The 24,555-nt window shown below is 40.7% G+C and overlaps 1 protein-coding gene across 19 annotated transcripts in view; it reads right to left on the bottom strand.

The window, feature by feature from the left end:
* Positions 1–24,555, bottom strand: part of ptprk (protein tyrosine phosphatase, receptor type K) — a 113,181-nt gene that overhangs the window by 61,789 nt on the left and 26,837 nt on the right. For all 19 annotated transcript variants that reach the window (XM_020714719.2, XM_023953255.1, XM_020714723.2 and 16 more), the window contains one exon: positions 6,113–6,235. In XM_020714719.2, the coding sequence (XP_020570378.1) occupies positions 6,113–6,235 (123 nt within the window). The remainder of the gene's footprint in view (positions 1–6,112; positions 6,236–24,555) is intronic.

Here is a 24,555-nt window from a genome sequence, read left to right as displayed (position 1 = left end):
AATGACTTGTGCACACATTAAGTTAATTTTGTATTGTTTTGAGAAATTCTATTCTTTGAGTTCTGTTTGAGGCCTGATGCTGGGGCAGAGGCTGGAGCAGGAAACTTCCTGATGATGTGGCAGTGGGAGGAGCTGAAGAAGCTCCTGATGACTTGGAAAGGGAGGAGCATGGACAACTTCCATCTGGAGAAGATGGAGGGGAAAGACGAAGTGTATTCTTATGTTGGACTATTGTTTGTATTTTTTGGAATATGTTAAGCTTGCTTTGAGGTAAAAGTTCAGTTTCTGTTGAAGCGTTAAATTACTAGTAATTTACTACTTTAATTAATATTTAGGTTTTGAATATTTTGTATTTGTGCTCCCCTCCCTATTGTGTCATTGGTCTGATCAGCCAGTATAAAATCTCCCTAATGTTTCCTGTTGGGGGGTCAGTTTGAGTTCAGTTGGTTTGAGCTTTTGTTATTGATTCGCTCAGTTACATTTTTGTTAAGTTGACCCCATTTTAATTTGAGCCCCTGTCGTGTTGTGTTGGGTAAAATAAAAACCCCTGATTTGAAGATCTTTTTGTCCTGTGGCTCAATCTCTGCCGAGCGGACCCTGACACAGTCTGTTTTCTTCACAAGTTGCAAACTTGGTTGGGTGTTTTGTAGATACACTAACGTGTCTAACATGGCTAACATGTAGCGGTTTTGGACTGTGTTTTTTCTGACATGTTAATAATGACATTGGGAGTTAGCGTAGTGACAGCAACGTTTTATTTGGCTGAATTAGTCTGGTTTTGTAATTGTTGCAAAGGTTGGGGGAACATGTATTGCAAATACACGACCATGGCTAACATGTAGCGAGCAAAAGACGAGTTCTAGGTATTGTGAGTGCAGTTAATAAAGTCTGTCTGACCGACAGACTTGTCTCTGACCCTTATTAATTCGCCATATAGTTTGTGTTGCTTGTGTATGAAAAAGGTTAGAAATTAACCATCATTGATGATGCACCTTATAATTCGTTGTGTCCAATAGTGCGGAAAATATGGTCGTTTTTAACCTCAAACATGAAGGTGATGGAATCCATCATGCTGGATTCTAGAGCTTTGCTCTAATAACATTTTTTCTGACTTGTTTATAAGCTCATTACTAGTTTGCCATTATTAAAACAGCCAGTGGATCTGTTGCAGCTTTAATGTCTTCTTTCTTTTTCCTTATTAGACAGAGCGCAGCTGAAAACAAGCAAGAGTGGAGACGTGCAGGGAATGGCATGCCAAATGGCTTTAGAGTGTTATTGGCTGACAACATTATGAGTCAAGAGTATCTGCTTTAGTCCACTGAGCCACTGAGCCCCAGCCCATGAATGTTCATCTGGAACAACGATACACTATATGCCCCGCCATGGTGAACAGCCAACGCAGAGGACCAGTGAGATTACAGATGACTTTTGGTTTCCCTCTGCAACAAATACTACAAATACTGCCAAACCGTTCATGCCATGCCATCTGAAGCTAAACACGGGGTTATGAGGGTTCAAATATAATTGTTGACAATGAAGTGACTCAATAAGTGGTGCTGAATTTAAAGCCTTACAGCTGACTACAGGCTGTCTGCGGTTGAAAAGTGGGCAGACCTGTATGGGGTATGAAAAGGACCTACACAAAATATCAAGGTTTTAAGGCCTGTTCACACCGGGACGAATTTCGCCGGCGATTTTCGCCGACGTTTAACGCCTCGTGACTAAACAAAGGGCACCAACGAGAGTGTGCACACCGACGCGAAAAAACGCCATGCGTTAAAGCGTCAAAAAAAAAAAACGCCTCGGGTTCGTTTTTTTTTTCGACGCGTCGCGTCGAAATCTACTCGACCAATGAGAATGGCGCTTTTGCTCACGTGTCTGGAGTTTCTGAAGTTACAGTAAAACACAACTTGGGGGCGCTCAAACACACAACTGCCTTGCTGAGCACACATACCAGCGAAGAAGATAGACGCCAAGTAGCGTCTACACAGCCGCGAAGCAATAATGACGGACATTCTAAAACATCCCCGAACCAAGCACCAGTTGGAGCTACTGGTGCTTGAAATATTCATGTTTTCTTTGTATGATTCTGACAAGCGCGTAAATACTTGCTCTCTTCTTCTGAGTGAAAGGCGACTTTAAGAAGCGTAAAGTTGCGCAGCGCCACCTTGTGTACAGGAGTATTTCTGTTTTACATTAAGCGCCATCTAATGTCAGGGAATGAAATTGCATGTTCACTCCACTCATCGTCAGCGAAAATCGCCTGGGTGTGAACACAAAAAACGTGGCGAAAAACGCTGGCGAATAACGCCTGGCGAATATTCGTCCCGGTGTGTACGGGCCTTTAGACCGCTAGGTATTTTTTATATACAGCCGTGCTGTGGGCAATAGGTCATAGCGAGCGCTTATAAAACATGCAAAGGTACTATAAGTAAGACTGAATTAGGTGAGATGTAGGTGTGTCATACTGGTTTTTCATTCTCCTTGACTCCCTCCAAATCTTGTGCAGTGTGCAAAGAACCGTCCATGTGACATGTGTGCTCTTGCTGTTAGAAATATAGAAATTACACAATCAGAGCGTAGTTTGTGTGGGCATCCTACGACACTTGTGCATCACCTGCAAAACCTGTGCGTGCAGCATTTGCGGGTGATCAGAAACCAGCCAGTACTTGCAGCTAACCAAAGACCAGAGTGTGGCGAAAGGACACCATGCTACATCACCCGAACGTCATGAGTGCAACTTCCATTATCCATACAAATACCTAACGATACACTCACCACTCACACGATAATCGTACGTATGGTTTGAATGACGCCCCTTAAAACACCCACTCTGATGAAAATTGTGTTTTTGTGGCATTTTTCATATGATGGAGAACATATATAAAGAAAGCTCAAAATTGCATTTCTGCATGTTTCTTTATTCAAATTGTTGTAAATAAGGAGCAGACGAAAAATAAAGTTGTTAAAAAAGCTTGTGGCTGTGACAAAGCTAAAACAGCAAACCACAAGATCCCTGCTTTGCTCAACTCACGCAGTTTTCCTTGTTAGGATCAAAACTGTATAGCTAGATAGCTCCAACATTGCTCGCCATTTTCGTTTCACTGGTAATATTTTTTTTTTTACAGACTCGAGGTCCAATTATAAACATCGCAACCATATGGTGAAACATAAAATACAGTCATATATAATAAAATCACCAGTAAAAGTACCATGAAAGTAAGGAAATACTATGAGCTGGCTGGTAATTTTGGGTTGGGGGTGTGAGTCTGTAAACTAGTGGAAGAGCGGGTAAACAGATGGATAACGGGAAGTAGGGGCGGACTTCGTGCTAACAGTCTTGGCTACAACTCCGAGATGAATTTCTAGTGAACTACTGCCGCCCTGCAGAAACTATGTCCAACACAGGTTTTTGGCTAAAGATGGCATAATGATAATTGAAATACCCCTATAAAATAGCCCAAAACATGACCAGAGTGGGCCTTTAAAATGTGGCCGCTACTTTCTACAATGCCTCGACGGGCCTCGACAACCAAAAAACCTGCAGCACCCCTTCGGGTCAACCCCCCCGTTCGAGTGTATGTGGCTAAGACTCAACAAACCTGCCAGATTAGTAAAGTTTCTCAAATGCCTTTCCCAAAAAAAATGCATTAGTGTTACTAAACGGCTGGGTCTGTTACATTAAAACCTGCCAACAGGGAGACAAACAACTCATACAAAATTTTCAAAGGTGTCCCTGGGCAAAATATCTAGGCACCCCACTCTACAACCTTCCTAACATGTAAGGAGCCCTTTTAATCCCCTCCAGCCACTTTATTTCTCCCTCCGCTGCTGCTATGAACACATCAAATGTCAGTTTATGCTCCGCTACCTTCAGGCAAGGCTGTGAACCTGCCCTTCAGCAAACAGGCTTTGCCCAACCGTTAACCTGCTTTGCCACCACTAAGGCCTCCTCTTCCCATTAGCTTCCACAGACATTAACGCTACTCTCATTCCAGGCATTACCTCTACCCCCCCTGGACAAAGGTATTTAACCTCTCTAAAGTGCCAGCTCTGCCCAGCAGATCTGGTATTTATGGAAGACGTTGGTTTTTTACAACTCAGCGTTCAAACATACGCAAAGCCACATGCACGTTCGTCAACAGAGAAATAACCCAATAAATGGAAGTGTGCTTATGTCGAACCTGTAGAATGCTGGTGCTAACATTAACCTTTCTGGAAATGTCACACAAGAAGGGTCGTCTTGACAATAGGCATGCGATAAAAACATTATTTATACCACAATCTGAGAGGAAGAGAGGAGGACGAGGAGTAAAATCCTTTGTACTGATGTACAATCTTCCCTCTAAAGCTGGTTTAAGATGGAGAAAAGTTATTCACTTTCAGTTGCTGTTATAACATTTTGCTTTTAACACTGAAGCAGGCAACCTTCCCTGTTCGCCGCTGTTGATTAATGACCTCATATTCTGTTAATTAGACCTTCAGCCCTAAGGCAGAAAGATTTAATTTCCCCTTCATCATCATCAGTGAGGACAAAAAAAGCCCAACTGATTAAAAAGGAAAAAAGAAGGGAGAGGAGGATTGTTAAGACTCCAATGATCAACTTTTCCTTTTAGAGTTATCAGAAAAATACACATTGAGTTTACAAATAAAACCTTCATATTTCTAAATCTGATTCTTAACCAGGTAGAAGGAAGTTTCCACATTGGTTAAGATTAGGGGAAGAGGGGTACTTTTGGAATATACAATTGTAAATAATAAACTTTGTGATTTCCCAGACAAAAAAATGTTGTTGATAGTACATTTCAGACTAAATATCTTAATTTTTGAAATTTAAAATACAACTATAACACAGTTCTGTCTATTTTGCCGATACTTGTTGTGCAATTTTGCATTTTTTTACTTTTATTCGTTCATCTTCACAACACATTGTTTTCTGAATCCTGATTGGCTGTCGACTACTGTCAGTCATTCTCCTCTGTGACGTCATCTTTGTCAAATCTACATTAATCTTTGGTTGGCAGCAGAACTTTGTCTTCATTGTTTTAAGGTTTCACTTTGAGAGTTTAAAAAAGAGAGAAAGTGTGAAAACGTTCATGTCTGTCTGGAAAAAATAGATAAAGTGTGTAGTGAAAGGGTTTTACAGCCTTAAAAAATTAAACTCATTTGCAGATTTTGTCCATCTAGGTTCATTTTTACAAACGTTAAGTCCTGCGATAAACAAGGGAACGCTGCCAGTATGGAGGTAGAACTTTTCTCACTAAAAATCAGCATTTTATTTGTTTATCAATTATGTACTGATCTAGTCTACATTTGGGTGTTTTTAAAGTACCCCCCCCCCTGTACAATAATTAATAATTACAAAAATTTTCCTCCATATTTTTAATCTACTTATTTGTTTGCTTGGCTAATTTGGTGATTTATGACGTATATTGTTACTTGTTTTTCCCTTGAGAGCTACTATGAAGGGTGAGTTTCTCTGCAAGATTAATAAAGTTCAAATCAAGTGAAAGAAATATAAACAGGAGGTGTGCAATTAACTCTATAAGCTCCTTGAATTACAGACAATTTGCTCAATTAACATAATTTCAATGGATTCTGAAGCTGAGAAAAGCAGCTTTGCTTTATTATGCTTTAAACGTTACTACTATAAAGTGTTGCATATTAGCTGCTTTTCTCTGGTTTTAGAATCTGTTGGAATTACATTAATTGCCCCAATAGTAGAGGAGTTTCAAAGAGAAAAATTTAAAAACAAAATCAATTATATCTTTCTATTGAAAAAGGAAACCTGGACTTTTAGAAGAAAGTAGCCTGTTTTTATGAATACAGCTCACAATATATTTAGCACATTTGGTGCTCTCTGTGCGTGAAGATCCACAGCTACTTCATTCTCAAAGTTATTTATTTTTAATTGCATTCCTAAGAAACAAAGGCTGTCAAATACAGCAAGACCTGTGTGACTGAAGGGTTAGGGTGTGAAGGCTCCAAAAATGGATTCTTCCAAATATGAGGTAAGTCATACATGGACCAAAAAGACACTTTTTATTGAGAAACTAATTTGTAATTTAAAGAACTGAAACAACAAGTAGACATCAAAGATAAGACGCCTCACCTTTCGGCAGGTCTGGTGAGATATATGGCACTTCCTGTGTGTTGATGTGCGTCCAGTCAAAGTCATCGTAAGAATCTTGTTGGTAATCGCACTGAGAGAAGCCTTCGTCAAAGGTACAGCTTCCTGCAAAATGGAAAAAAAAAACATTCATGTACTTATAGAATTCCACCCAAACGTGTGTGTAAACACAATTATTGAAGCACAACACATATTTTTCCAAACCCTTTTTGATTTTTCCCCCCCTTTGCACTGTTTATTCCTACTGGCTACAAAAAAAGAGGTGACGTTTGATGGCAACCATCCATCACTCACAGCCAGAGAGCTTCACCTCTGACTCAACCAGCACGCCAACAGATCCTTCAGCGGATCATCTGTGCCCATCGCCACAACCTCAGGACAAGCACGTGCGACTGTCGGCCGCTGGCTCCGCCTTAGCAGGAAGTCGCTCTGTCATTTGTCACTGACAGCAAGCTGATCCAACTAACCTGCAGTGAAATGTAGCTCATATTGGGAATGTTGCTGATAGCAAAAACACGTCGGCCACTCTGAGCTATTTGAGTCACGGTGCTGCATGGTTGATGTAAAAAAATTGCTAAGAGAAGCAACAATGACATCAGTGTTTTTAGAGGTCGTTCTTAGAGACATTACCTAAAGTTTAAGTTTTAGAAAGAAGAGAAACTTTCAAATAAAACAAAGAATATGAAAAAAATGAGTCATTTCTACTTATTGCACTAGTTTTCCTATCACTGTAATCAAAATTTACACATTTAGGTACCTAAAAATGAAAAAAATTCAAACCATTTGTTTAGAACTAGCAAAGAAATGGCTGTATAACTTTCAATTTGTATTAATTTTATCCAACAGTTAGCTTCTTTTAGCTTATTTTCCCTTTTTAAATGCTTGGAACTCCTTCGATATCGTGTTATAAGGTGTCTTGTTAAGTAAAAAGGACTTGCTGCATGGACAGACCATTTTACTGCTTTTTCAGTGATATATTTTTAGAAAAAGAAAGGATCCCAAATCTGTTTTTGTAGACAAAACCACATTAAAGTGCAGACATTTAGGAATGAAATGACGTTGATCAAAGAAAACCTTCCGTTGAGTGACAGAGCCGGACGTGCAATAACCATAAATGCCAAAATGCAAATGCGATGTTCAAAAAAAATAAAAGAAGGTGTGAGTAAGAAGACCACCTTCGAGCACTATCATCAACCAGCAGAGCCATCAATATAAATCTCCTGACATTCAGTTAGTGGTACAGCTTTGCTACCTGTGTCCTGGAGCAAATAGTGGTGGCTGTGATGGAGAGCAGAACGACAGGCTCTCAGATACCCTGCTGAGCTCCCACTACAAAGGCATACCAAGAGGTGACAGACGCCGCCAGAGGAGAAACAAGTTAACATCAAACTAAGCGACTGTCTTAGGCTGCCGGCTGCACGGCTGGCTGTGACTTACAGCCTCGGAGGGGGACTGGATCACATTCCTTGCAGCATTTTTCTTTCAACTAGCCTCTTCTTGAGCACTTCACTTCACTCCCATTCACTTCAATTAAGCCTTTGTCACGGCATGTCATAATAATAATAAAAAAACGGAACAAGAGGACGTGATTCAAAGCGGCGCGATGTTAAAGCGGTTCACAGGAGTCTACAAAAAACATCAGTGAGAAAACAACAAACTTCATGCTGTGGTTAACGTTTATCTCTGTAATCGGAGATTTGCAGGCGAGACTTTTGCATGTGTGCCGTTTGTAGTCTGTTTAGAGTCTAAACACACTTGATGGTGGGTGTTAGAAGGAGCTTTGGTTCAAAGCACAATGTAGCTTGTTTGGAGGCTTTGCAGACCGAAAAGGCGTGGTTCGTCTTTGACGGCAGATCAGGCCATCTTTTATTCCTTAACAGTTTAAAGCAAGATTCTCAGAATTTAAAGCATTAAACTCATTTGGAAGCTGCTGTAAATCGTTTCTTTTAAGGTTTTGTGATGAAAGTTTTAAAACGTAAATCAGTCAAAGAACTGCTTCTACAGTCTCAAAGCTCACAAAAACTTAATATTAAAGTAAAATTAACCTCATGTCAAGAAAGACTGTCTTATTTTCTGGCTTGTTTTTCAAGTTTTTCAATAACAAATAATTATATTTCGAGAAATATGTGACTATTATTTTTGTAAAAAAGGAGTTCTTGGTAAAACCCTTTTCCGTACCCCATTTGCAGACGCATTTAACGAATCAAATAAATCCCTTTATCCATTTGACCAATCGGATAGACCCCTTCACGTTGTTGACCAATCAGATGGAACCCTATTATGTTAGATGTTTGTCTCCTATGTCGACAAGGGTCATTTGGAGTATAATTTTTTAACAGTTGCAATGAAATGGGAATGATTGTTTTGGTTGTTTTGCTCTTTGTTTATATACAGCAAATTATATCGTTATCGCAATATTAATCACCAATATCGCATATCGCGAGTTTTCCTTATATCGTGCAGCCCTAGCGTCTGGTAAATGTATCGGAATAATGTAAATTTCACCCACTTATGGCATACAGGTGATCCTGTCTTAAGGCCCGTTCACACCGGGACGAATTTCGCGCGCGATTTTCGCCGACGTTTAACGCCTCGTGACTAAACAAAGGGCACCAATGAGAGTGTGCACACCGACGCGAAAAAACGCCACGCGTCAAAGCGTCAAAAAAAAAAAACCCGCCTCGGGTTCGTTGTTTTTTTTGACGCCTCGCGTCGAAATCTATTCGACCAATGAGAATGGCGCTTTTGCACACGTGTCTGGAGCTTCTAAAGTTACAGTAAAACACCACTTGGGGGCGCTCAAACACAAAACTGCCTTGCTGAGCACACATACCAGCGAAGAAGATAGACGTCAAGTAGCGTCTACACTGCTGCGAAGAAATAATGACGGACATTTTAAAATATCCCCGAACCAAGCACCAGTTGGAGCTACTGGTGCTTGAAATATTCATGTTTTCTTTGTATTATTCTGACAAGCGCGTAAATACTTGCTCTCTTCTTCTGAGTGAAAAGCGACTTTAAGAAGCGTAAAGTTGCGCAGCGCCACCTTGTGTACAGGAGTATTTCTGTTTACATTAAGCGCCATCTAATGTCAGGGAATGAAATTGCATGTTCGCTCGGCTCATCGTCAGCGAAAATCGCCTGGGTGTGAACACAAAAAACGTGGCGAAAAACGCTGGCGAATAACGCCTGGCGAATATTCTTTCCGGTGTGTACGGGCCTTTATGGTGTCCTGGTTAGTAAGGTGCGCGTATCGGCTCCTAACTGACCGTAGACAAATGCTGCACACACAGAGTGTGCACAAGATACGCAAGCGCCTGGAGGATGTCCACACAAACTACGCTAATTTTTTCATTTCTAAGAGTCAGGGTGCACAAAGAGAGCATACTCGCAGACTCCGTAGGGTTTGGTGGGTATTAAAAAATGAAAAAGGCGTACGCCGTGCCTGTATTTGCCCTACTTCCCCCTTACCTTGTTTAAGTCCGCTACGACCATGTCCGCTTTAAGTCCGCTCGCACCATGCTCGTAAAGAGAAATGTGTGTGAACTTTTTTGCTCTATGGGTTCACCAAGCGGTCCACGACCTTGACATTTCCCACGTCCCCCGTACAGGTTTGGCCATTTTTCACTTGCAGACAGCCTGTATCCACCCTTAAAGACAGTTGTGACTAAGGCCTTAAATGAATGTCTCTCCAGTTTGGTGAGTCTGTTTTCACATGATAGAAAAAAAACCTTTGTAGTAAGAAAATAGAGTTCTTCCAGCTAAAGCATAGGAAAAAGCATTTTTAGATCTATTAGTTTTTATTTTTCCCCCTTTTCTTAAACCAAAACTTCCTAGTCATGCAAAAAGCTCTGAGCTTTGTCCTGTGAACTACATGCGTGAGTGTGTGTCCAGATGGATGATTATCACCACCTTCCACTCCATTCACAAGGGCACACAGAGAGGGAGAAACTAACTGCATGCTAATCACTTTCTAATCAGCTACTGTGATTGGTTGCCTCTCTAATGAAATAATGGCTAATCATTTGCATAATAAAATAATTAGAATGGCTTGATAAAAGGCTCAAGGGCACACGCGCACACATAGACAACATCACACAATCACACAGGACTTGTAGCCGTTTTTGAATAGGTTGCTGAATGGCATCAGACACAACATCTGCCACCAGCATTCACAATCATTTTGTGGTGATTTGCATTGACCTCCATGTATGTGAGGAATATGTGGGCTTTGACCTACACTGTACAAGAGCGTGGATCCAAACAGGCCTCTTGGGTTCCCCGCAAAGAAGGGACCAGTTAGATTCACATTAGCTGAGATTAGTTTGAATTCCAAAGAGTAATCCAGGTGATCTGGAAAAAGGTGAACAGAATTTTTCTGTCAAGCTAAATATTTTTATTGAAGGTTTTTCTAAGAAAATAAACCAAAAATAATTTCTCTGTGTCAGGCACACTAATGCTGGGCCAATATTTATTACATTTGCAGTGAATTTGACTTGCGTTTTAGTACTTTTTATGTTTTTAGTCCTCCAGCTCCTAATGCTTCTGATAATCACAACTTTTGGCTTGCTAGGGTGACCATTTAGCCTAACAGATATGTAACAGCTTCTTCTCAAAGTGCTTTTAATTTCTCTCTGCTTTTTGTTGTGTCTTAAGTTTCTTTGGGGGCAGCAGTGGTGAAGAGGTAGAATGATCAGAAGGTTCGGTTCCTGCCCTGCCTGGCCATGTGTCAAAGTATCCTTGGGCAAGACTTCGAACCCCACATCGCCTCTGGTGAGAGTTTGGCAGTGAAGCCGCCATCAGTGTGTAAATGTGTGTGTTTATGGATGAATGGGACTGTGAAGGGCTTTTTTCTTCTTCTAAGAAGGTAGTAAAGCACCATATAAGTTTACGCCCTTTACCACTTCTGGCAATCCATTTTGTGAGATTATTGCTCAAAAAAACGTCCTTTTCCTTCTGTTTTCTTCCTCGCTTCAATAAAGCTACTTTGTGTTTTTGATTCACAGAGGTTATGATGATTTGGTTTATCAGACTCACTTCTCCTGGGGAGGAGGCTGCAGGACTCAATTATATCCAGAGAAACCCCCTTTGGATTTGAGGAGCTCGGCTCCTGCTTGTTGGATTCATCTCCGCTCCCGGCAGTCACTGTGTGCGTATGACAGTGTTTGATTGTTTGGATTCGTCGTTGATCCTGGAGTTCTGCTCCTGGTCATCCAGTCGTATTTGAAGGAGCAGCATTCTGTTGACATTCTGATCGTTGAGAGCCTGCTGCTGTCTCACTTTTTCCAACCTGTGCTGGATCTTCATGGAGTGATATTTCTGCCACCACGTTGCACACAAAACTTTCTAAGTTGCAAATGAAAATATAAAATATTTGCTTTTCAATTATTTTTTATTTTGCTTTCATTTCATTTTTGCTTTCAAAACATTTTTTTTTGGTTTCAAAAACTTTTTTTGCGTTTGCAAATCTGGACAAATCAGCAGCTGTTTGATGGCGGCTTCGTCACGCTAAACTGAAACTAATGTCAGCAAAATCAAAGACAGGAAAAAAGCGAGATTTGATAACAAGGCATGGGAAAACTTGTTTTCCGAACGCAAAAAAAAGTTTTGGAAAGCAAGTAAAATATTTGAAAGCAAAATAAAAAAATAATTGAAAAGCAAATATTTAGTACTTTAATTTGCAACTTGGAAGGTTTTGTGCGCATCGTGGTGGCAGAAATATGACTCCATAGATCTTCATAGCTCTCCCTTCCTCCTCCAGAAAATCAAAGGATATCTTGATGTCATCAACTGCATCCATAGTTTAGCTTTACACCAATATGGTGAGTTGTGAAAGGCAGCAGTTCGTTGCAACCCTGGTGTTGTGTTGTTGACCCGGAACTGGGTTTTAGATTGAAACCGATTAACCATCACAATACAAATTCTAAACTGTGTAGTCTTTAACAAGACACAATATTGCTTCAAGATTAAGAGGATTCTTTCTTCTTCTTTGAGGCTGTTAAACACTCCAACAGATTATACAAAATAGCAGTTCCTTCAGAGTCTTGCATGTCCATGCATGCCAGTTTTACAGCTGCTTCCTCCTGTTCAGGGCGGTCTTCCCCAGCCGACTGGGCCAGGGGCATAGTATTTTAGACTGTCTCTAAAACATAAGTACTGGTTTACTACAGGGGCTAAAGCATATTAGCGTCAAACTTGCTAAACAAAAGCTACGCAGCTTTGTTTATATACAGCAGATCAGCTGAGCGACAGCAGCTGTTCACACAATTTGTTTTTGCCTACTGCTGCCTTTCTAAGAGATTTACCAAAGGTGAAGAGACGGTTAAATATGCAGCAAAATGGTGGTGATCAACATTTGTTAGTTCATTGTTAGAATCAAAGAACTGTCTATTCAAATCTCCTGAAAGGTGGCAGCAGAGGAGAGGAACATTGTGTTTTTTCTGACGATGGAGGACATTTTTTAAGGAAATTTAACTTTCTTTATTAAAATTGTTGTGAATCAGGAGCAGATGAAAAACTGCCATTGGAAAAGAATCAACACTGTTTTTGTGTGTGGCTTAAATCATAATCAAAAAACCACTAGGAACACTTTAAAAATGGATAAAATATTTGGAGTGGAACTTTAGTTTTGTCCAAAGGAACAAACTTTTTAAACTTTTACAAGTTTGACTTTAGCTGAAAAAAACTCCTCTACAGTATGCGTAACACGCACATATGATTTATATCAGCATATCTATGAGGTCATGCGGCTCAGTATGAAAGATGTTCAAGTGCATATTGTGCAGAATAAGAGATATGCAAGTTCACTAAATCATAACCTTGTCAGGATAACCTTTTGGTCGGACTCCCTTCGATTTCAAGACATTTATTCAACACGGCCTCCTATCTGTCCATCTTTCAGCCTCTCCAACACTATTCCATTGTGTTAGGAGTTGAGCGGGTAAAGAACATTTTCACGTTCTGGCCCTGATTGGGAGCTGAGGTGAAAAGAGATGAATGTGTTCAGGATTCCTAAAGCCCAAGCAGCAGAGACACTATCTGATTCCCAAGCAAATTCTGCCTATAATCTATGTTAAGTAAAAATCTGAGTCTCCCTCTCATCACTATATCTGTCTAGAATTTATCAGAAGAGCTCTGTTTCAGACTGAAGCCAGAGATGGTATCAGCTGAGAGCAGATAAGACGACACAGAGCGTGGAGAAGATGTAAACTGAGAGAAAACGTAAAAAGGCGCAGATAAGGAAAATGGAAAATGAATTGAAAAATGCGTATTGAGGAATTTACACAAAGCATAACAAGCTTATACGATAGAAACTTCATTTTTTTTCTTTTTTTTTTTTGTGTCATTGGTTTTTAGTTTTATTCCAGCAAAGTTCCTGAAAGAAAAGAAGACTGCAAATGTTTCTAGAACTTAATTATTTTCAAGGATTAGTAATTAAACGGTTATTGAATTTTTTGTCTCTCCATATGTTAATTAATTGAGTTAGATGACCTGGAATTAAACATTTTAAACCAGTAAATCCCTCTCGTTTCAAATATTCAGCCCAAATTAAAGCAGCAAACCCAGAAAATATATACTGCAAATGCTTTAACAGTTCAATTATGCCATTTAGAAACTTCCAATCTCTTATCGTTGCTTTTTGGCAGTGCATTGTGGTGCTTTACGTTTCATTTTTCTTCTTTTTGTTCTAAGAAATTCTTTCTTCAATTTGTTTCAAGGACACTAATGAAGTTGTTCCTCATCATGGACTCTCTGTGTGTCATCCCCTCTTTTTTGTACTCTGTTACTGCACCATGTTTTCTCTCTGCAGCTATGAGAATAGGTGCAATAGGTGACATCAAATAGTCACCTTGTACGCGCGCACACACACACACACACACACACACACACACACACACACACACACACACACACACACACACGTGAACTCTTCTTTCACGCTTTAGCAGTCGCTTGCAGCGCAGCGCAATGCCATCAAAGCCAAGACCCACACACACACACACACACACACACACACACCTCGCCTGTTAAACATACAGGATTGTGCCTGTGATCACACACCCAAACGCAGGGTAACACACGGGCACGTGCACGGATTCATGCACACTCAGAAAGGTACTTTAATTGGAAGTGCTGAAGGCTGAAGAATTTCTCCTTCATCTCACAATGCTGTAATTGAATCTGAGACGTGTGTGTGCATGTGTGTATGTTCGGCTGAATCAGGGGTTTGAGTAAAACATAAATGTGTTTTTTTTTCCTCTCTCTTCTTTCTGTGACGGGCTGCTGTCCTTCCATCCCTGAGTGACCATCTCCACTCTCTGTTGTCCTTTCTTGGGGGTTAATTAATTGAAACACCGGTACTTTATGATTGTCCAAATATTTCCTTTAGAAATTTGACATTGTCTGGATTTTTGTTTTTTTGTTTTTTTAAGAGCAAACTGGACTTACGTCCCTGGTATATAGACTAACAAACCATGCTTGTCAGTTCAAATTTTCAGTTCAAAGTAGAACATTCTTTATGTTTGTAGCTTTTGCTATGGTGTCATTCACAAAAAAATATGAATCAAGGACCTAAAAGTACATTTTAAAGGAATGATCACATGTTCGCACCTGGAGCAAAGTAAATCCTTTCATCTGGGGATTAATCTTACTTTTTTCTTGGTGGCGCTGATGGAGATTTTTTATGTTTATTATCTTTCCGTGCAAATTTCATTACACCTTATGTGACACTTGACACAAATCCACAGAATCTCATGGCAAAGAGCTCAAAGTGTAACCAGGATTGATTCATATCTCATTTATCCGTCAGTTTTCTATCACGTTCTCCACTTAAACCACAGTCAAAGTGTTCATATTGAGACAGATTACCTGCAAATATCTACTTCCCAATTCAGGTAAAACTTATTTTCACTCAATTAACTCCAGGCTTACTTTGAAGGACCATTGTGTCATTTTAGATCAAGATTTATGTTTTGATTACATGACAAACAACTCCCTAGATGATACTTGCACATCAGAAACGTGGAATATAATATTGAGCACCAAAGTGAGACAGAGACCAAAATGCATTAAAACCACAGGATTATTGCTATATCACTTTACCCAGGGCTCAAAATATTACCGAAAAAACCTCAGCGCTGGTCCTACAATGCAGCTGTTGGTACAACCAGCAGCGATCATGTTTCTCTACTCCCTTTGCTGTCCATCACTTTAATACAACAGTTCTACAATGGTACAACCCTCATTGTGATAAAATTCTTCTAACACCATTTTGGCCAACAACAGCTCTCTGAAAATGTTGAGCCTTAGTCACATGCCTGTTTTTGGGTGATTCTGGTCCATGGAGGGTCGCAGGGAAGAGTGGCCGCCTTAAGGGGACAACAGGTGTGCCTGGAACTCACATGCCCCCTCAAGGGACGTCACGACAATGGAACCTACCACTGTTGTGCATGTGGTAAGTCTATCTCGAAGTGTTTTTGAGGCTAATGACGTATGGGTGAAGCTGTCTTACGGTGCCCTTATTTCACACTCTAGTCATTATTAAGGTGCGACTACTAGCCCCTTACTAAACAGGGTGTGAACGTTATTTGTAAGTGTGTCCAAGGCTTAAGGTTGGTGCTCATTCCAAGAGTCTGAGTGCATAAAGGGGAAGGGAGGCTTTGGATCTTAGCCTTCTGCCCTTAAGACTGCTGTTTAGGAACAAACATGACCACACTCCAGAGGGGAGTTTGCCTAATCACAGCTGGTCGGAAAATAGCTGTTGCAGTTCCCAACTAAAGGCACACTTGTCTCGCCAAAAGTCAGCCTTTCATGTCATCAATGCATTGAGCTCCCACCATCATTTGTTAACAGTCACTGCGACACCAAGAGTCCTCTATGGGAAAATCCTCTTCCCTCTATCTCAGTGGGAAGAGTGTTAGAGGTCGAAACCTTTCATAGACCCTATCTTTATGATATTCATCTCCCTCCTGTGCTTTCTTGGCCTTACGCTCTGTGTCTATCTCTCCATCATTAATCTCTATTACTATTCAAATGCTGACATTTAAAGCAACTTCACAGGCGAACTGGCTGGCTGGCAGATAAGGCACTAGAAGAGTGGGAAGGTTTGGAGGGAGATGATAGATGGAAAGGGTGGCTTGTAATTCATGAGGAATATTATGAAATCCTCACTTCTTCTTAGGCCCCCCTCCCTCCTCACACCTCTCCATCTGTGAATGAGTTCACCCATGAGCCTTCAACGGAGTTGGATTTCAGCTCCCAGGAAAGCTGAACCACCTCTTTTTTGCATTTCTATTCACCCAATTATCCCCCCCCCACCCCCCCACACACACACTCACACACACACGCCCACCGTTCTGCTCTCTGACCCCCTATTCAGCCAAGATGTTTTTGTCTATTACAATGTTTCAGGTAAACAGGTTTTACCATCAAAGTTGCACTTTTAACCCTCCATTGTGAAACAAGGTGTGAAATAAGGTGATCCTTTAGGATCTCCGACACACTTTAGCTTTTAGTCAACTGTTCCTTCATTTTCTGCAGCAATAAAAAATGAAAAAAGGAAGAAAAAAAGGTTTATGATTCGTAATTAAGTGTCAAAATGACTCTGGAGTTCAGAGGCCCATAATGTCATATACCTTACCCATAAACCACCTTTGCAATTAGATCCCACATCAGGATGTGTCACTGAGAATGAGTCAATGGGGAGTCATTTTTGGAGTTTCAGTCAGCACTGATCTCAAACCCAGGAGTGCTGTTGGAGATCTCTCTTTTTAACAAAATTCCTCAAACATCAAGTCTGAACTGGCTGCTTCCCCCCACCCCTCACTGCACACTTGACCTCAAGAATGCTGACTGCTTTACTCAACGCAGACATTCAGCCTGCATAAACTTAAACCACATTATGACTGAATGAGGAAAAAAATCCAGCAGGCGATTAATATTTTATTGTAGCTTTGCTCACCGGGCATCTAAACAGATCTGTATTTCTTGATATGTAGGCAACATTGCTTTTCGGTTATATCGCCTTGTTCTCCACATGGATGTTTTCCACAGAGCTCTTTAAAAGAAACATGGTTTGAAAAGGGAACAATGTTGGACAAAATGAGTTCAGAATGATTTCAGGCGGGCAGTGAAGGAGTTGTATTTAGGTGGAGAACAAGCTGCTCCTCACCTGGACGAAGTCACACGCCAACAAACCCAGACAAGCTTCCCTACACTGAAACACAAGCCCATTTATCCCCGTCCCCTATGGCTAAATGAAACAAACTGCCGCACATACAGTCAAATAATGCTTTGTCTATTGTATTTGATTTGAATGGACCAACCACAGAGCAGTCAGGAGGCAGTTTGTTTCTGAGCCAATCAGGACACAGCTGAGGTTTTTGGACAGGAGAATAGGTCTGGTGTGGATGTGATAAGAGCTGAACAAACACACATTGAGCAACAGCTCACACAGACATGCATCAACACATGTACACACTAAAACAGATGTACACGGCAAGGCCAGCAAGAAACGTAAAGCCCATGACAAGCAAAGGAAGGACAAGGGAGAGACTGAAAAGGGGGAAAAAAGAAGGAACCCGACTGTGACGCCTTTAAAAGAATCCCTAGCAGGAGATATATGCAGGTTAAATCTGAAGCAGCTAGTTCAGCAAGACGCTGGTGACAAACTGAAATGGCTGGTGGACTCCGCCAATTGTCCAGAAAGCAGGTTCAAAGGCTGGCTGACTGATTTACTAACCGACTGACAAGCAAGCCGGATTAAGTCTATCCTGTGTTTGTGCAGCAAAAGCAGTTCTGTTGTTCAGCCTGTTGGACAAAAAGGCAGTTTCCCCTATTGACACACAAAGAACAACCTGAAACAGCACTACTGCAGGAGAAATAAGACACAAATAAACATGTTAAATTAAAAAAAAAGTCAAAAATGTCTTACTTCAAAGGGAAAAATGCCTAAACTAACAATTGAAAAATGTTTCTGGGACTTCTGCAACCAATACAAATCAAATAAGAAAAAGAAAAAAACCTCGAATGGAAAAGATAATGTGTCAAAGAAGCTCTTTTATCTGCAGTTGTGACACAGTTCTGTCGAACAACAAAAGATACCTAACGATCGCATTTACAGTCCTGAAGGAAATTTACAGTTCGCTGCCTGAGCCGAAAAAGAGCACAAACACATCACTAAAAAACCACAGAGACACAAACAAAGAGAATTACATGCAAGTGGGAATAACAAATGTGCAAGCCAGACAACTACCAAAGGACAGAGTTCTGAGACTCAGCAGAGGCACCAGCATATTACACATTTCTGTTAGTGTGTCAGTTGTCTAAGGCTAAGAGCTGGTATGTGTGCAGACATAAATAAAGAGCACAGCTGGATGCAGGGCAGTTGCATGGGGGCTTCCGGAATGCAAAAATTGTAATACTTAAAGCCACTCAACAATTAGGCCATTATTCAAATGTAGAAAATAACGTTAATCAAATTTTAAAACATGTGCTCCACACAGCTTATACCACAGTTTTGTTTACCCAAGTTGAACTAAAACCAGTTTTGATTTGTATCAGCATTTCTTCATGCTTGACAATCAGGCCAGAGACTCGACTCATTCCATTGTTTCCTCTGTTTTTAAAGGTGATCCAGCATACTATTACTCTGCTTGTTGTTCAACCTCTTGACTTGCCTGTTTAAAGATGTCATCACACCCCTACAGGTATAGGGGCACATGCACTAATACAAAGTGTGTATGTGATGTTCCAGGTATTGTGTGGGGGTAAATATCTGTAACCAGTAGATGACAGATCTATCCAGGAACTAGAGGACCAGCTAAGTATGGTTCAGTACAGTTCTCTTAATTCACTTTCTTTTTGGTGAAATATAAAGTGTGTTAAAAAAAAAAGGTAAAGCTCTGCTATTTTATTCTGTAATTTGTTCTTAAAGCCTTTATATAAATCGCCCTCTTGAGGGGATACGGGCGGTCTGCAGACAAAAAAAATGGGCAAACCTGTCCAGGGCATGCAAGTGGCCTGCAGGAAATATCAAGGTCGTGGAGCGAAATTGATCATGCACATTATTTTTTGTGGGCAAACTGCAGGGGACAAGTTGAAACGAACATTTTTACAACAAGCAAGGGTAAGTAAAGCCTCGTTTCCGTTGAGCGGTACGGTCCAGGGTGGTACCGAACATTTTTTGGAGCATTTCCATTGTAACTGAACTGTACTATTTTTGAGCCCCCATTAGTTGTAGTTGTGTAGAATGGTTAAGGCGGTGCTGCTGTCATCACACAATGAAACCCGTTGATTGGCGGAAGGTCAGTATGACAAAAGAAAGCGCCGAACCAGCGCCAAATTTCCAAACATTCATTTTTTTTAATTATCTTTCAGTCATGTGTTAGGAAATGATGCCTCTTGGCAAACTCCAAGCCAAAATTCTTCTCTTCTTTTCGGCTGTATTCCCCTTCACCACCGCCAATCATCTCTCAAACAACATTAAATGACTTGTACCAGTAAATGAGCTGCTGGATGACCTCCATTGTTGCTGTCGATAGATTCATTTTTGCTGTTGTCACACTACTATGGTAAAGTAATGTGCTATGGCAGTCCAACTCTGAGTGGAAACACTCACCTGAATTGCCTGGACCATTCTGAATCATACCATACCGCTTGGTGGAAACGAGGCTTAAAGGCCCGTACACACCGGGACGAATTTCGCGCGCGATTTTCGCCGACGTTTAACGCCTCGTGACTAAACAAAGGGCACCAATGAGAGTGTGCACACCGACGCGAAAAAACGCCACGCGTCAAAGCGGCAAAAAAAAAAAAAAACTCCTCGGGTTCGTTGTTTTTTTTGACGCCTCGCGTCGAAATCTATTCGACCAATGAGAATGGCGCTTTTGCACACGTGTCTGGAGCCTCTGAAGTTACAGTAAAACACAACTTGGGGGCGCTCAAACACAAAACTGCCTTGCTGAGCACACATACCAGCGAAGAAGATAGACGCCGAGTTGCATCTACACAGCCGCGAAGAAATAATGATGGACATTCTAAAATATCCCCGAACCAAGCACCAGTTGGAGCTACTGGTGCTTGAAATATTCATGTTTTCTTTGTATTATTCTGACAAGCGCGTAAATACTTGCTCTCTTCTTCTGAGGGAAAAGCGAGTTTAAGAAGCGTAAAGTTGCGCAGCGCCACCTTGTGTACAGGAGTATTTCTGTTTACATTAAGCGCCATCTAATGTCAGGGAATGAAATTGCATGTTCGCTCGGCTCATCGTCAGCGAAAATCGCCTGGGTGTGAACACAAAAAACGTGGCGAAAAACGCTGGCGAATAACGCCTGGCGAATATTCGTCCCGGTGTGTACGGGCCTTAAGGCTTTATTTTCTAGATCTGTTTCTTTAAACGCAAGGATTGCATGTGCCCCATTTCTCTGAATGCTGCATCAGATCTTATCAAGTGCAAAAGGGTAGTAACAAAATATAGAGTGTGGGTGAGGAGGCTTGGGTTCCATTAAAGGTATAAACGGGGTCTAATTGTACATCAGTACAAAAAAACAAGACTACTCCCCTGTTGAGAAAGCCGGAATGAATAAGGACAAAACAATGACAGAGAGAAAGACTGGACTCACACACCTCAACTCCTCCTCCAGGTTCACAGCATGTGTGTGGTAAATGAGTTTGGGGAGTTGTCGTCTCTTTATGATAGCTGTAACTGGCCTGAGGACAGCTGTTATTACACTTTACAGCGGGGACACGGAAACACTCTATGAGCCAGTGTGTGTTTATAGAAAAGTACTTTACCGTTATGTTCTTGTGTCCTTGCATTGGTGTAATAAATGGCCAAAATTGGAAGGTGTTTAGCAAAATGAATGTCATCTAAGTGAAGTTAAACACGTCCTCTGATTGAGTGTATTTGTGATTTTCTGTGTCTTGGAGCTGAGGAGTGGCTCATGGGACAACAAGCCAGTTACCTACTTTAACAGGTGTGTGTGTGTGCATGTTTGTGTGTGTCCATAGTTAAATGACAAAGCTCAGAGCAGGAAATGAGTCCGACCGGTTTCTGACTCACGTTCAGGTTAAGGCGCTCCTCCCTGGGGGTTTTTTAGGCTAACAAACCCATTTAAAAGCACACAGTCCTGTTTGCAGATTGGTAGACACCAGAAACCATTGTTAAATATGTCCCTTCTTGTGTTTCACTGTGTTTTTCTGCTTTTTTTGAGGTCAAAAGACAAAAACATGGGGTGGTTTGTGTCAGAAATCCTTGGTGGTTTGCTAGTTTGAATACCAGTATAAACAAACACACCATATCAGGGAGTACCTAAAGGGAATGCTGAGACCTCTTGTGATCCCTTTGGAAGCCTTTAGCCCAATAAAAGCAGTATTTTTGCTAAAGTAATACATTCATCTTCTTCTGTTTGTTCCCTTTCGGGGGCACGGGGCTGCTGGAGCCTATCCTGGCCACTTATGGGCGAAGGCAGGGGACACCCTGGACAGGTCGCCAGTCTGTCGCAGGGGCACAATCAACACACCCAATAACACTCACACCTATGGACAATTTAGAGTTGCCAATTAACCTTTGTTATGCATGTGTTTGGGCGGTGCTAAAGACCTTTAAGGAAAATTCTATTCTTCCAGTATTCAGCCACATGAATGAAACAGACTGTACTACAACCAGCTTAAACCAGCAAAAAAATGACAACTTCTACAGTTAGTGGACACACATGATTCCTGTCAGTGTTGCATAGAAATCAACTTCACTTTTACTGCATCTGACAGGCGACGCTGTCCTTTGTAAGCAGAAAAATCTTTCCTGACCTTGACTGCTCAATACCTCTGTTTTCTTTTGCGAATAAATAAAACATTTTCAGTATACAAAGGTCATTTTTAAAAATGTTTAAACAGATATTTTTTTATTATTTGTGAAAAGAATACATTTAGAATAAAATCTACCTAAAATACAAAAGGTCTAGCTGTCAATACAAAGAAAGATAAAATAGACATTTTTAGCTTTTATCTTGAAAAAATGAAAAATTTTAAAAGAATTTTGCAAGGATGTCACTAATAAAGGTCCATATTATGTGCATCTGTTTATATGTTTTAAAGGCCCATTGCTTGAGGGCATCAGACGGCATGTTATCAAGCATGGCCTCGTTCTAAGAATTCCTTTGTGTCCGTCATAGACGAGACACAAACAAGGGCACCACTAGAAACAACTACATCCCAAACTGTTATTTAAATAAGCACAGAAAATATAAGGTACAAGTGAGGATTTTTTATTTTTCCTTTTTAGAGGAATAATATGCAAAACATTTGTACATCAAAGTACGTCTGTGCAAAGACCAGATTCCTGTTCTGCTCAGTCCTTGTGGAAATGAACTGAAAGAAAAGCAACTCCCCCGGTATATTTCTTCTTGTAAATCTGAGCTTTAATTGTGAAGTTTTTCATACAGGAGGGCAACATTTCAATCAAACATTATTTTATTTTAGCAGCCCTAAAGGTCTAATTTCATTTAGCATTTTGGGTGAGATAAGATGTTAGAACTTGGTGCCACAATCTGATCCACAATTATTCATTTATTTCATACGAATCTTCAAGGTCTGATTTAAAAGATTTTCTCTTTAACACTAAAACCAACACGTTAAAAAAAAACAAAAAAACATTAGAAATATGGTGCCAAATTACCTTTAATTAAAACTCATGTGTGAGTAAAATTGTCTGAACTTTAACCTTCTATGGATAAATATTACAGTTTTGTTTTCGTTTGCAAAAATGTCACAAAATCTGCCTCCATTAGACTCACCATCATTTTAGCCTTTTCAGGAAGAAGACCCCAGTAGATTTGGTGCAAATGGATCAAATTTCCCTAATTAATGGAGGTATTTATTTTTTCTAGTCAAAGTTTTGGAAAACAAATCCCTCACATCATTAGCTCCATCCTTTATAATGGATTTACTCGGGCGGTCCGTCATTTGTGAAAACTGGATTTTGGCCCCTAACTCATATTTGCCCGTCTTTTTATACGCTTTGAGTCTTCAGTTGACCTGACATTTTCGGTGTAACCTCCTCACTGATTAGTCAATGCAGAAATACTGGAACCAGTTAAGCTGAAAAAAAGCATCTCATAAGTAATTCCACCCTTCTTGTTATTAAAACTATTTTTCCAAGACGGATAACTTCATTATATGAACTAATAAGTGAGAAAACCTAACTTGTTAGATGGTGGTTAACTGTGATCATGCATTTGCCAGTGATCTTTTTAACTTTCCAGGACAAACCCTTGTCCAATTGAAAAATACAGATTTTTCTTCCTCTTTTAATATATTCACACACTCACTCCCGTTCTCACACATAAACCAACATGAGCGCCAAGTAATTAGCACTGTTTGTATTTGTTCTATGGGCAAGCTGGAAGCTCGATAATGAAAAACAAGTGCAAACTGGCCGCTCTTTCATTTCTAGCTATCCATTTCCTGTCTTCTGATCACAGGTCCTCTCTTAAAAACCACCACTAAATGCTCAAATAAACGTCACATTTCATTTCACAGTCCCCCAAAGTCAGTGCCACCCTTTGGAGCATCCAGGCAGAAATTGCTAGTTTTTCTCTGGTTTGTCGCACAAGGAAATCATTGGTTGTTAGACGACGCAATTGCAGCCGGCAAACATAAACATGCCCGGACAATCACTCTGTCTCCTCAGCGAATATGCAGGCAGCCTCAGAGTGCAGTCTTTTTCTTGCTCATGTTAATGTAAGTAATTGAAGTGGACAGGAGGCTTTGTAATGCTGAAAGAGACAGTGGGCGAGCGACTGGGTCATCTCCTTTCACTGTCCACTCATCTCTGACGACCATTCCTGCAGACGAGGGGGGAGGGAAAAAACAGAAAGGGACTGGCTGGGGAGACCGATGGTGACACGGAGGGGAAAGAAAAAGGAACACATCTCTGCTGCACGGACAGCCCACCCTGACCTTGTTTGCTCTCACTGTAAGCAAATTCTTCAGTCCTTCATGAGATTGAATTAATGTTCCAAAAATCACTGTATCCTCATAAAATACGGCCTGGTTAAGTAAAGGCTGATGTTATTCACACAGGTTTTAAGTGTGACCAAGCACAAAGGTGTTTGGAAATTCATGTTGTCCACACGTAATACGGGCAGCCAAGATGTGTTTTAGGTGCGACCAAGGCAAAGTAATGAAATAAATAGGATTGTTACCAAGTGGCACAGCAAATATTTTAAGTGTGGCTACATTGAGCCACGTGGGGCTGATGTAATTTGCATGTATTCAGGATAAGTGCAGCCAAGAACAAAGTTCAGCACAGGCATGTCATTTAGAAATGATATAAGAGAAGTAATAGAGACAGAAAACGCATCAACTGGTGTTTGAACTAAGTGTGTTTGGATCCGATAACATGATCAGGAAATCAGGCTTGATCA

The sequence above is a fragment of the Oryzias latipes genome, chromosome 24 (genome assembly GCF_002234675.1).
Source record: "Oryzias latipes chromosome 24, ASM223467v1".
In the NCBI taxonomy this organism is placed as follows: Eukaryota; Metazoa; Chordata; class Actinopteri; order Beloniformes; family Adrianichthyidae; genus Oryzias; species Oryzias latipes.
This window is presented reverse-complemented; position numbering and strand designations above follow the sequence as displayed.